The following is a 15027-nucleotide window of genomic DNA, read 5'->3' on the forward strand; positions in this document are numbered from 1 at the left end:
GCCCCTTATTGTAAAGCACAAAACTAACATTGCAAAAAAGTAGAAACAGGTACAGTTTGTATCACAATTTTAAAATCGAGATATATTTGAACATGAAATGTACTAGATTAAACAAGTCTGCATTATCGTTGAATAATGTGACGGAATGATTTCTTGAATAAATATTACTCAAGTTGATGATATGAATAAAATGTAATAACTTGGAAAAATTATATTTAAAGGGAGATAACTGATATTTTCAAATATCAACACACTAACATATTTCATTAGACATTTGAAAGACATATACAGTGTTTGGTACACTAACTTATCAAATAACTTTTCATAAAATAAAACTTTTTTTGGAATGAACAATATTGTTTTCGCAGAGGTGTCTTTAATTGTTTCTTAGATGCATAGATAAAAACTCATTATGTGCAACATTTCGACAAATTACCAGGTATTTCACCTTACAAGTATAGCTCTGTTTAATTATCCAACACAAACTATGACAGTACAAGCAATGAGTCATTTCTGATATAAAAAAACCTATATCACATTGCCTATACTGAGAACATGCATTGATACAACATAAAATGGAACTTTACAATAAATATGTTATGGTACCCTAACATGTTAACTGAATCTATCAATAATAAAAAGTGAGTTTTATATGTCATGAGCTTATACATAGGCAACACATCATATTCTTTAACCAGTTTAATCAATTCTGCATTGGATAAGAGTTTATGATTCTATTCCTCACATAAATTATGGTTATATCATAAGAAAAAAAAAACTATGTTTATATCACATTAAAATTTCCATTTTTCAGTATCATTTATTTATAGCTTTACAACATTTGTATCGTGTGACATTTATGACATGTGCATGTTTCAAGGCATCTCTGACTAATCATGTGATCCTCTCACCCATACAAACATACAAAAATTAGTATGTCCTCTTATACATAAATGAGAAAAATCTTTTTCTTAGCCTTGGTTATTTAATGATCACATCTAAACATCCCGGAACAATTTTTAGTAAACTTTGTTATCAAAAGTTGCATCTTCATTATTGTCGAAGCATATAAGGTCTTCTTGTTGATCATCCAAGTTTCTGATCAATTCATCATCATCGTCATCTTTCATGATGGCTAAGCGGAATTGTCTGTAGCAAAGCAAAGTACATGTATGTGTTATACAATTGTGAATGTCTATTGCATGGTAGATATTCTATCATTATTTATTTAAATGAATACAGAATTCTTAAATGTAGGCATTTTTTTTTAATAATCAAATGTTTTATTTTCATACATAACTGGTATGTATCAGAGATCTGTGTCTGAATTTGAAATTTTTGAAAGAAAAAATTATTATTTATTTTTGTAAGGTTTCAAGTTTTTTTTCATTTCCCAGCAAATGATTGGAAGAGATGCTAATATTAGGACCTGGGTTCATCCTCTCTTACGTCATGGAACCTTGGAACGCTTGTTAAAAATTGTAAAATAAAAAACTAGATTGACACCTGTGATGTTGATCTCTGTCATAAGAACAAATATTTTTGGGAAAAAAATACACATGATAACTATCCCTATTAACGAAAAACAAATGAAGCTGGATGGCTGAAACAATCGGACTTAAAAATTCAAGTAGATGTGGCTATTCTCTGAGGTTGATAGATGGATTATATAACCTATCAAATTAAATATATTGACCAATGGGAAAGTAAAGCTTTATCCTGTTGGTAGTGTGGACTTTCTCAATACTTACAGAACTCCTCTTCTTTTCCGTTTCATGATGACAACAAGGCCACCGAAGATGATCAGGAAGACAACCAGACAGGAAGCTACCACAGCTATCGTTATCATAACAGCATCTTTAAGGTGAAAAAAATTAAAAAATAACTATTTTTTTCATGTTGTCATTCGATTGATACCATTCAAAATTATAGATGAGCTTTAAAAGATTTTATTTGATATTTTACCATCAACTTAAAATCACAGAAGCATTTGGGGTTACAATATTGGTATCTTAAGGAAAAGGAGTACGTATGGCAACTCAATAATCTTTCCCTGGGTATTGAGGTCACTTTACCTCATTCAAATAGGGAGCTATTTTTTCTCCCCTGCAGTTGATTCCTCCTGGCTTATGTTTGCCAACTTTGAAATCCACGTGTTGAGATACCACAATCTCATCACCAAGGAGTTGAAAAATTTCTAACAATTTAATTGACCACAGACAGACAACATTGAGTAATCTGACTACAGATAGAACATACTTCTACTTAATTTTAAAAATAGGTTATATTGAAATAAAGAAGAGACAACAAAAAGTAAACAACTGCTGCAATAAGATTCTTGTTCCCTGTTCTGTGAAGTGGAAATTTTAATCATGCTGATCTAGTTCTTTTTCAAGGTATAGATTCATATTTGCAACTTAACAAAGTTTTGAGATCCTCCATGAAGGAGAAGGAAATCTTTTACAGTTCATTTGAATGGAATGGTCACAAAGGCAAGCACATAAACTTTGTAGAATAAATGGTATATGTGTTTAGGAAGTTATTATTCCATTTGAAGTTCAAGAAATTATGACCTGTAAATAATGTTCATTCATTGGTCAGTCAAGTTTACCCGTGACTTAGTGATGTCGAGCAGGAGACCCTTATTCCAGAATGTAACAATTTTACATAGTTATTGAACCAGAAATACTCTCATCCCAAAATTTAACAATGCAACTTAATGTATACAGAAACTGAAAATACCAGCTTTAATATTCATATTTGATTTTCTGTGCAGTAAGAAATTAGGTCACTGTGACATTATTTCGGTCACCTTCATCCCATGGCGTAATAGAATAACTTGTATGAAATTACAAGAGAATTTCACTGCAGAGACGATTTCCCCCAAGATTTTATGACTTACTGGGATTCTTGTCATCCTGGACTGGCAACACATGTGGTATTGGAGTATCACAGATGTTTTCTGTACCAGGCGTACTCTCTGTTAGTAACTTGGTCACCTTAAAGGAACTAGAATTCCGAAGGTTTCCAGAACATCGACTTAAGGTCATTCCATCGTCAAGGTCACTGAAATAAAAATAATGATGCAAATTTATTGGGATTTGAAAAGATCATGCTTTTTCCAAAATTAATTTTATCCTGTATAATTACTTTATGTTGCAATAGGACTAAAAATTTCTAGAAGTTTTAAAAACAATTATTTTGAAAACTGAATTCAGAATGGGTCACAAACACAAAGTAATATGAACACAAAAATGTGATCAGACTTGACAGAACCTACAAACTAATAGTCAAGTGCCAATTGAGTTATTTAACAATCAACCATCAAGGTCAATATTTACTATAATTTACTATTACAAGAAATCTTACCTTTTACTCAAGAATATTGGTTTCAAGACATTTGGTGTCAAATAGTTCAGAGAAAAGGACAAAAAAGAGCAGTTTCCATTTGTAGTAGTCTGCATGACGATTGCATCCAAAAGTCCCTGAGTGACATTGATGCTGGTTACATTATGTGTGTACAATCCTAAGGCTATACTCCCTGTGTGCTTCAAGGTCTGCCAAGAACATGTCATGTATGTTAAGTTCCAGTGAACACACATTAATTTAGCTGCATTTACTCAGAACAAACGTTGACCACTATTCATGAAGGATTTCCACAGAGGTTTCCATGCATACCATTGAATGATTTGTAGTGGTTCAAGTAAAGTTTTCTATTTTTTTTTTCTTCTTAAATTATTTGATTTTTTAAACGTAAAGTAATTCTATGATAACAACAAGGGAAATGTCCATATTAAATTTGACAGAAATTTCATTATTATTATCAGAAAAGTATCAACAAGAAATATTTAGTAGTTGCCCTCCTATCAACCAGCTAAACAGGATATGTGCAAAGTTAATTTTCATATAATATTTGAGAAAGATTCATTACAACACAATATAACAAATTTAACTGTCAAAATCAAACATTGCAGTTTGTTCCCATCTTGGCAAATCCACTAACAAAGGACATATAATTTCTATTTGAAGCATGTGGGCAGGACTGAATTAAGGTGTGATTATCTTACTCCTGAGAAGGTATGAGTAAAAGTGTGATTATCTTACCTCTAAGAAGGTGTAAGTAAAAGTGTGATTATCTTACCTCTAAGAAGGTATGAGTAAAAGTGTGATTATCTTAACCCTGAGAAGGTGTGAGTAAAAGTGTGATTATCTTAACCCTGAGAAGGTGTGAGTAAAAGTGTGATTATCTTACCTCTAAGAAGGTGTGAGTAAAAGTGTGATTATCTTACCCCTGAGAAGGTATGAGTAAAAGTGTGATTATCTTACCCCTGAGAAGGTGTGAGTAAAAGTGTGATTATCTTAACCCTGAGAAGGTAGGAGTAAAAGTGTGATTATCTTACCCCGGAGAAGGTATGAGTAAAAGTGTGATTATCTTACCCCTGAGAAGGTAGGAGTAAAAGTGTGATTATCTTAACCCTGAGAAGGTATGAGTAAAAGTGTGATTATCTTACCTCTAAGAAGGTGTGAGTAAAAGTGTGATTATCTTACTCCTGAGAAGGTATGAGTAAAAGTGTGATTATCTTAACCCTGAGAAGGTGTGAGTAAAAGTGTGATTATCTTAACCCTGAGAAGGTAGGAGTAAAAGTGTGATTATCTTACCTCTAAGAAGGTGTGAGTAAAAGTGTGATTATCTTACTCCTGAGAAGGTATGAGTAAAAGTGTGATTATCTTACCCCGGAGAAGGTAGGAGTAAAAGTGTGATTATCTTAACCCTGAGAAGGTAGGAGTAAAAGTGTGATTATCTTACCCCTGAGAAGGTATGAGTAAAAGTGTGATTATCTTACCCCTGAGAAGGTAGGAGTAAAAGTGTGATTATCTTAACCCTGAGAAGGTATGAGTAAAAGTGTGATTATCTTACCCCTGAGAAGGTAGGAGTAAAAGTGTGATTATCTTAACCCTGAGAAGGTATGAGTAAAAGTGTGATTATCTTACCTCTAAGAAGGTGTGAGTAAAAGTGTGATTATCTTACTCCTGAGAAGGTATGAGTAAAAGTGTGATTATCTTAACCCTGAGAAGGTATGAGTAAAAGTGTGATTATCTTACCTTTAAGAAGGTAGGAGTAAAAGTGTGATTATCTTACCCCTGAGAAGGTATGAGTAAAAGTGTGATTATCTTACCTCTAAGAAGGTATGAGTAAAAGTGTGATTATCTTACTCCTGAGAAGGTTTGAGTAAAGTGTGATTATCTTACTCCTGAGAAAGTATGAGTAAAAGTGTGATTATCTTACCCCTGAGAAGGTATGAGTAAAAGTGTGATTATCTTACCTTTAAGAAGGTGTGAGTAAAAGTGTGATTATCTTACTCCTGAGAAGGTATGAGTAAAAGTGTGATTATCTTACCTTTAAGAAGGTGTGAGTAAAAGTGTGATTATCTTACCTTTAAGAAGGTGTGAGTAAAAGTGTGATTATCTTACCCCTGAGAAGGTATGAGTAAAAGTGTGATTATCTTACCTTTAAGAAGGTAGGAGTAAAAGTGTGATTATCTTACCTTTAAGAAGGTGTGAGTAAAAGTGTGATTATCTTACTCCTGAGAAGGTGTGAGTAAAAGTGTGATTATCTTACCCCTGAGAAGGTATGAGTAAAAGTGTGATTATCTTAACCCTGAGAAGATAGGAGTAAAAGTGTGATTATCTTACCTTTAAGAAGGTGTGAGTAAAAGTGTGATTATCTTACCTCTAAGAAGGTGTGTGTAGACGTATGGTTAAACTGTAGAAATCCCTTTTGATCTAAAGCATGATTCAGGGGAACACCTCCAATCTTTTCCCCAGTACAGGTGTTAAACAGTATAATGTAGTAATGACTAAAGTCTCCATGAGTGTCACCTGAAAAATTCAAGGAAGATTAATCATTTAGACTGTTGTTATATAGAAAATACAGGAATATTTTTCATGTTATTAATTCAATTATCTGCCTTTAAATCTGATGTTTTTAGTACACTGCAATATTGGAAACAACTGTACTTCTCACCTACCAGACCTATTTTCTTTTCTTTGACCTACATGTTTATCTTGCCCTTGAACTACAAATTTATCAGTTGATGTTACCTTTGACCTCTACATGTATTTTTATCTTGCCATTGAAATCTCAATTTCTTACGCTTCAGAACTCTTGATTTACCTGACCTTTGAACTCTATGGTTATCTTACCTTTGACCTCTACATGTATGTTTATCTTGCCATTGAACTCTCAATTTATTACGCTACAGAACTCTTGATTTACCTGACCTTTGAACTCTATGGTTATCTTACCTTTGACCTCTACATGTATGTATTTCTTGCCATTGAAATCTCAATTTATTACGCTTCAGAACTCTTGATTTACCTGACCTTTGAACTCTATGGTTATCTTACCTTTGACCTCTACAAGCATTTTACCTTGCCATTGAACTCTCAATTTATTACGCTACAGAACTCTTGATTTACCTGACCTTTGAACTCTATGGTTATCTTACCTTTGACCTCTACATGTATGTATTACGCTTCAGAACTCTTAATTTATCTTACCTTTGAACTCTATGTATTCCTCGCTGTTTTTGACCGAATATGTTACTTCATTGATGTAGACATGATTCGGCTTCACAGTGTGGTGTGAGGTTGACATGGTAACAGTGGGCAGTATGGAAGGTCTGAGAGGGCAGTCGTTAGGACCTCCAGGGGTAGGGTCTGTCAAGTTATAGATAAATCTTCCACATGAAGACAGTGTCTGTTCTCCTGACTAAAACATATTTCAAACAATAAAAGGTCTACATCAGAAATCAATGGCAGGTAGACATGCAAAGAAAAGTGAAGAAAAGAAACCAACTGTTACCATGTATTTCATATATCAACGAATCAAAGGACACAAAATTCTCTATCAGTATACAATGTACATCAACAAGGCATTGTTAGAAACAAACATTTCGACTAATGTATATATCAAAGAAAGATAGTGAGAACATGAAGAAAATCAACGAGATTGTATAAACCAAATTATCAATGTTTCGAGAACACATATGTACAGGGATCAGTCATTACCCAGGGGAGACAATTTATATCTCAGTCCTTACTCAGGGGAGATAATTTATATTAACAGGGATCAGCCCTTATTCAAAGGAGATGATTTAAATTTCAGTCCTTCCTCAGAAGATACAATTCATATTTCAGTCCTTACTCATGGGAGACAATTTATATTCACATGTAACAGTCCTTACTCATTGGATATCCTTTAAATTTCAGTCCAAACTTAGAGAAGACAATTTTTATTTACAACCCCTTGAACAATTTTTGTGGGGGAGATCATTTTTATTCACTGGGAAACAATGATACTGAAAGCAGACAATTGATATACACAGGGATCTATCTGTAACATCCTTACTCAGAAAAGACTCTCAGCAATCTTCACATAGTATACATGGGAAGCAAGAGAATCGGTGAAACTGATGAATGCTCCCCGAAAATGACTTTATTGGACACAAAATTTAATCAAAGTTGAAGTCCCTGAATCTGGTATATTGTTCATTCCTTAGTATGACCAATTTTCAATAGAGCTATGATTCTTGCACTTCTCCTTGTTGAGATCTATCTACCTATGAAGTTTCATTTTGATACCTCTTATGATTTTTATGATATGCTCAGGACAAAATTATGATGGAGGAACAAAAAAACACAGATGGATGGACAGTGCGACAACTTTATGCTCTCCCTTCAGGAAGCAAGAAAAATAACAAAGGGCAATAACTCTAAAATTATGAAAAAGAGAGTCATGTTTCTTGTGCATTGTCCGTCTTCTTGCTAAGATCTATATACCTATTAATGTTTGTGTTGCTATCTCATAGTTTTTGCATTATGCTCTGGACAATATTACCATAGATGGACAAAGCAGTTACTATATACTCTCCCTTTGGGGAGCATAAAAAAGGTTTCTGTTGAAAAAAGACATCATCAACATGACATTGAACTTATATATTTGAAAACCAACCAAGAACAAAGATCCTCCATCATGAAGTGACAGCCTCGGGAATTCTTGTTTCTCAGGTAACACTATCTTGGCCAGACTTGTTTCCAGTGGTTGTGAGATGTTAAATGCTACTCCGTCTATGAGGTACTGGTAAGTATCGTCAGCAGAAAATTTCTTGTTGAAGTATCTTAGATCTGAAGGTACCTGTAGACAGGTTAATTATGGTAATGAGAAGTGTCTTAGATCTGAAGGTACCTGTAGACAAGTTAATTATGGTAATGAGAAGTGTCTTAGATCTGAAGGTACCTGTAGACAGGTTAATTATGGTAATGAGAAGTGTCTTAGATCTGAAGGTACCTGTAGACAGGTTAATTATGGTAATGAGAAGTGTCTTAGATCTGAAGGTACCTGTAGACAGGTTAATTATGGTAATGAGAAGTGTCTTAGATCTGAAGGTACCTGTAGACAGGTTAATTATGGTAATGAGAAGTGTCTTAGATCTGAAGGTACCTGTAGACAGGTTAATTATGGTAATGAGAAGTGTCTTAGATCTGAAGGTATCTGTAGACAGGTAAATTTATGGTAATGAGAAGTGTCTTAGATCTGAAGGTACCTGTAGACAGGTTAATTATGGTAATGAGAAGTGTCTTAGATCTGAAGGTATCTGTAGACAAGTTAATTATGGTAATGAGAAGTGTCTTAGATCTGAAGGTATCTGTAGACAAGTTAATTATGGTAATGAGAAGTGTCTTAGATCTGAAGGTACCTGTAGACAGGTTAATTATGGTAATGAGAAGTGTCTTAGATCTGAAGGTACCTGTAGACAGGTTAATTATGGTAATGAGAAGTGTCTTAGATCTGAAGGTATCTGTAGACAGGTAAATTTATGGTAATGAGAAGTGTCTTAGATCTGAAGGTATCTGTAGACAGGTAAATTTATGGTAATGAGAAGTGTCTTAGATCTGAAGGTATCTGTAGACAGGTAAATTTATGGTAATGAGAAGTGTCTTAGATCTGAAGGTATCTGTAGACAGGTAAATTTATGGTAATGAGAAGTGTCTTAGATCTGAAGGTATCTGTAGACAGGTAAATTTATGGTAATGAGAAGTGTCTTAGATCTGAAGGTATCTGTAGACAGGTAAATTTATGGTAATGAGAAGTGTCTTAGATCTGAAGGTATCTGTAGACATGTTAATTATGGTAATGAGAAGTGTCTTAGATCTGAAAGTACCTGTAGACAGGTTAATTATGGTAATGAGGAAAGGAACGCTTGAAGCTGAACCATTACAGAAAGTAAAGCAAGTGTACAAAGGTGAAAGGTAATGTTAAAATCAAAAAGTTAAAGGTGATCATATTTATCCTGCACTAACCCTAGGGCGCCAAAACTCTACTACAAAGAGTTAGATATGGACTGGCTTATTACCATACATCGGCTACTGCTTATTGGTGTTAAATACTATACAGTAAACTCATTTAGCTTATCACAAGTGTCAGATTTAGGTCATATGATGATGTACATGATAATAAGTATATTGATATCGAAAGTAAATATGAACGCAATTCACAAATTTTTATTTATTTTTTTTTTTGGTTGGGGGGGGGGGGGGTGGGTGATGGGGTGTCATAGGTTCACCTCAGGAGAGGATACTAATATAATAATAATTTGGTTATCTGCCATTGGTGAGGTCTGTGGCTTGCTTCACCTTATACTTCATACTGCATTTATAATATCTTCTACATGGATAAACTTACCAGTCACACAAACAGCTTGCTTTATAACAACGGTGTAAACTATTATTTCAGGCTAATTGTAAACATGTACTGATAGAAAGTGCTTTCCAACGTTTAACCAGTTTATTCATATACAATTTGTATAATTGATTAACTGTTAGTGTAGAAAACCAATATTCCATTATAATGAATCATTACAACAAAGCTAAATTAGATATATATTATTTTGTCATTCAAAATAAAACCAGTGTCTTCACTACGATGTTTGATTTGGAGAGGGTTTACAGTCACAATCAGCGAATTACCTGATAGAGCACCACAACAATGGTTCCACCCACGAAAGTTTTCTCACAATCCAAAGTGAGCAATCCATTAGATGTGCCATTCAGAAGATAATACCCACTTTCATCAATCCTTTCGTTCCACAGGTCAAAGGTCACATTCTGTATGGGATGGCCTGCAGTAGTAGCCAGACTGTAGATGGCCAGGAAGAAGGAGTTCAAGGCTTGTGAAGCATTGTTGGAATATTGTATCTCTATGAAACATGTGTGATTTTTTCCAACATGTCCAATTTCGTTGATAATTGGATAATTATCTCTCAGATCACAGGCATTTTTTTCCCCTTTGTAAATAAACATACCATATCAATAGATGGACTGGACTGCCAGTGCCAGTGTTCTCAAGGTAAAAAACAAACAAAAACTTTTATTAAGAAGAAGAAAAAGAAGAAGAAAGAAGAAGAAGAAGAAGAAGAAGAAGAAGAAGAAGAAGAAGAAGAAGAAGAAGAAGAAGAAGAAGAAAAGAAGAAGAAGAAGAAGAAGAAGAAGAAGAAGAAGAAGAAGAAGAAGAAGAAGAAGAAGAAGAACAACAACAACATCAACAGCAACAACAAAAGCAACAACAACAACAACAACAACAAAAGCAACAACATCAACAACAAGAAGAAGAAGAAGAAGAAGAAGTAGGTGGTGGAGGAGTAGGAGGAGGAGGAGTAGGAGGAGAAGGAGGAGAAGAAGAAGAAGAAGAAGAAGAAGAAGAAGAAGAAGAAGAAGAAGAAGAAGAAGCAAGAACAAGGAGAAACAACAACAACAACAACAACAACAACAACAACAACAACAACAACAAAAGCAACAACAACAACAACAAAAGCAACAACAACAAAAGCAACAACAACAACAACAAAAGCAACAACATCAACAACAAAAGCAACAACATCAACAACAAAAGCAACAACATCAACAACAACAACAACAAAAGCATCAACAACAAAAGCAACAACAACAAAAGCAACAAAAGCAACAACAACAAAAGCAACAACAGTAACTAAAGCAAGAAGAACCAGACAATATTTTTGGGCTAGGAATAATCTATACTTGACTAGATTCAGAAATAGACCTTGTTTATTTACCTGGTGTTGGAAGTGATAGAGTAAACGCCCGCTGATTATTTGGCTCATCACTGTAACATCTGCTGACTGACTCATAAGGATGATGACTGTCTTTGACCACAGCCTTAAATCCATAACTCCAATCACGAATGTATGACGGCATGTCGGAAGTACCTGAACTATACACAACATAGTCCACTAGACCATCACGAGTTGGTGTGCTGTCCAGCGTGAAAGAAGAACTGTGATTCTTATATAATGCAACCATGGTGACTTCGCCGCTTGGACCGGTCAAGGACTTGTTGGTCAGTATTATGTCTGGTCCAAATGATGCATTGAATGTGGCTATTACAAAAGCTGCATTTGTATGTGGAAGTCTGTAACAAGAAGACACAACAGATTTGTCAAATCATCTGATTCTGGTTTGGTTTACATTATATGGGCCATATCATGACCTGTTTAATCTGTTAAAATTAATGAATCATCTCATATTTTTTTTATTTTGATTAGAAACAAATAAGATTGTTCAAAATAATCAAAATATTAATTTTTGAGCAGAAAAATGAATATCGTCTTATAACATCATTATACAATAGAATTTTATAACATTCTTTTACTTTAACTATTGAAATTTCCACCCATGGGCATTTATCACCATAACAACCTTAATAAATAAAATTCGCCCATTGAATTTCAAAATAAGTATTTTCAAATTCAAGGAAAGTCATAGAGAATTTTGACTAAAACGGTATATCCAAGAAAATGTTTTATAAAATGTCATACTTGTATCCATCAAGGGAGATAATCAAGTAAGCTTCCATCTCATCCCCGGCAAACAGGACAATGGTATAACCCTGTAAATACAGATCTCTATCCCCATAAAGCTCAAGAAACTCGGGCATGTCATCATGGTCATGACCTTGTGGCAGGTTGTAGTACACTTCCATAATGGTCACCTTCCCTGAAAGTAATTTGGAAATGATGACTAATCCCGTTTGATGCTACAACAAATTAAGAGATGTAATTCATACTTACAATTATTCAGGACATATTTCTAATGAAAGTAGGAAAAATCAGCAGAATTTTTTTCTGTATAACATGATATCAAATTTAATTATATATACCACAACTTTCCTAACATATCAGACTAAATTACTTTATAACTGAAATGTAAACTTTGAATTAATTTAGAGATTACCTGATACTGGGCTAGTTGGAGGTGTTGTTGCAGTCGGTTCACTGACTGGAGACGTTTCATGTTTGGATGAAGACGCTTTTGGACTTGATGGTTTAGAACTTAGAGTGGAATGTGTGGTATTTGGACTTAGAGTCGTAGAACTTGGAGTGGAATGTGTGGTATGTGGACTTGAAGTCGTAGAACTTGGAGTGGAATGTGTGGTATTTGGACTTGAAGTTGTAGAACTTGGAGTGGAATGTGTGGTATTTGGACTTGAAGTTGTAGAACTTGGAGTGGAATGTGTGGTATTTGGACTTGAAGGCGTAGAACTTGGAGTGGAATGTGTGGTATGTGGACTTGAAGTCGTAGAACTTGGAGAAGTTTGTGTGGTATTTGGACTTGAAGTCGTAGAACTTGGAGAGGAATGTGCGTTATTTGGACTTGAAGTCGTAGAACTTGGAGTGGAATGTGTGGTATGTGGACTTGAAGTCGTAGAACTTGGAGTGGAATGTGTGGTATGTGGACTTGAAGTCGTAGAACTTGGAGTGGAATGTGTGGTATGTGGACTTGAAGTCGTAGAACTTGGAGAAGTTTGTGTGGTATTTGGACTTGAAGTCGTAGAACTTGGAGAGGAATGTGCGTTATTTGGACTTGAAGTCGTAGAACTTGGAGTGGAATGTGTGGTATTTGGACTTGAAGTCGTAGAACTTGGAGAGGAATGTGCGTTATTTGGACTTGAAGTCGTAGAACTTGGAGTGGAATGTGTGGTATTTGGACTTGAAGTCGTAGAACTTGGAGAGGAATGTGCGTTATTTGGACTTGAAGTCGTAGAACTTGGAGTGGAATGTGTGGTATGTGGACTTGAAGTTGTAGAACTTGGAATGGAATGTGTGGTATTTGGATTTGATGGAGAAGATATTACATAATGTATCAACAAACAAACCTGAAACACACAAAGAGAAGAATACACAAATTGAGTACTTAAGGCAAGTTTATTGTATCTATATTTTTATATCATTTCAATGAATACTTGTGTATTATGTAATTTTTTGGATGAAATACATCAATGACTTTTTAACAACAATTACTACATCTATTTTTTGTTAAATCATTGACCTCTACATGATTCTTCCTTGACTCAATGAAAATACATGTGTACATAATCATTACAATATATGTGGGGACATTTAGAGGCTCACACAGAAAGTGCGAGACATGTGGACTTATACTTTTTTGTTTTTCAACTATGTCCCCTTACAACACAACATCACTAAATTCCAGTTGGTAGAACTCAACATCTTGATCATGTAACCTGCCCTCCATGGTAATGCACAGCTTATCATCATTCTCAAATCTCTGACCCGATGGTGGTTTTCTTCTTTAGTTTGGGGTGAGAGGTTGGAATCCCTGATGTCTAGGTCTCCATAATAGGATGAGTGAGGAAGGTTTTTATAGCAAAACTGAAGCAGTCAGCTGGTGTTGACTAGCACTATCTGGTGAGGAAGAATCAGGCAACAGATTTTCCATGGTTGGGCACACTAGATTAGTCGGTTAGCATCATACTCTCCAACTGGCTGGTAATCAATGTGAATCACTCCTTTTACTGTCCCAAAATACGTCGCCATAACCTTCTTGATAGATCTGGTGGCTTTGAACTTATTTGTCCTTTAAGAGGTGGCATATTTCCATTTTATTGATTAATTTCTGTTTACTCTTAATCAGAATTACAAAGCAAGGTTTTGTCAGAGGTTACAAACTTAAATAAAAGTAATATGGGTTGATGGTGTACTGCATTAGCAAGGATCCACTGTTGGTGACCTTCAATGGCTTCATGCCATTACTTCTTGGAACCTATCTTGCACCTACTTTGACTATATGTAGTTTGTCATGAAGTATGTCATGTGTGGATCTATATGAAAGGCCAGTTGCTTCTACTAATTCGTAAAGAGTGATTCAGTTGTTTCCATCGCTAGTTTGTCCACAGTGTCAGTGTTTTCAAAACTGGTTGATGGCCGTCCTCACCAAGAATCATCTCATAAACTCTCTCTCCCACACTAGAATTCCTTCACCCAGGGTTTAATTGATGCAGAAGAAGGGAAGATGCAGTCATTTGCTCTTAAACATTGACTGTGCAGGATTAGATACATTTCATCATCCTATTCTTCATGAAATCAGTACCTAGGACACCGATGTATGTATGCTGTGGTGTGTGTACCGTCTTACAAGAAAGTAATATGCAAAGTTCAAAGTTTTTTTTTTATATCCCCTTGTATGTTTAAAATCCTTGATTTCTAAGAAGTTTGGTTTCCGTGAAAAACCTGTCATCTTTTTTGTTTTCTACAAGAATTGCTCCAAATCTTAGATAAGGATTTGTGTAATATGGACATGTTGGTATAAATACTTACCATTAGGTGACGGAGTAACCACTGTAGGTGTCCCATGATGTACAGCTACAGGCTACCAGCTACAAAAGCTTTAAAAGATTAGAAATCTAGAATGTCGGTGTTAATAGTGTGTTAGAATTTTAAGAAATATGAAAAAAAATTTTCAGAAGTAAACTAACACCTAATTTGAGCCAACAGAAAAGTCATGAAAGGGATTATGGTTATTAGGTATGGATTATCATTCTGTAAATACCATACATGCTGGTCTAATGTGACAGCGGTTCTTTCATAAAAGGGTTTCTAGTGAGAATGTAAAGCCCATTCCAGCAACTTATTAAGTACATATATAGATTGT

The 15027-nt window shown here is 34.8% G+C and overlaps 1 protein-coding gene across 1 annotated transcript; it reads right to left on the minus strand.

The window, feature by feature from the left end:
- Nucleotides 1-1019: 1019 nt before the first annotated feature.
- On the minus strand, nucleotides 1020-14729 carry LOC132562333 (uncharacterized). Its single transcript, XM_060227069.1, is given in 12 exon segments — nucleotides 1020-1149; nucleotides 1752-1857; nucleotides 2903-3066; nucleotides 3370-3557; nucleotides 5732-5880; nucleotides 6562-6772; nucleotides 8015-8197; nucleotides 10030-10346; nucleotides 11133-11488; nucleotides 11895-12112; nucleotides 12260-13231; nucleotides 14694-14729. Coding segments are annotated over 12 exon segments (3030 nt in total).
- Between the last annotated feature and the right edge of the window lie 298 nt (nucleotides 14730-15027).

The sequence above is a fragment of the Ylistrum balloti genome, unplaced genomic scaffold (assembly GCF_031769215.1).
Source record: "Ylistrum balloti isolate Yb309-2 unplaced genomic scaffold, AGI_CSIRO_Ybal_v1 Utg371394, whole genome shotgun sequence".
Lineage (NCBI taxonomy): Eukaryota > Metazoa > Mollusca > Bivalvia > Pectinida > Pectinidae > Ylistrum > Ylistrum balloti.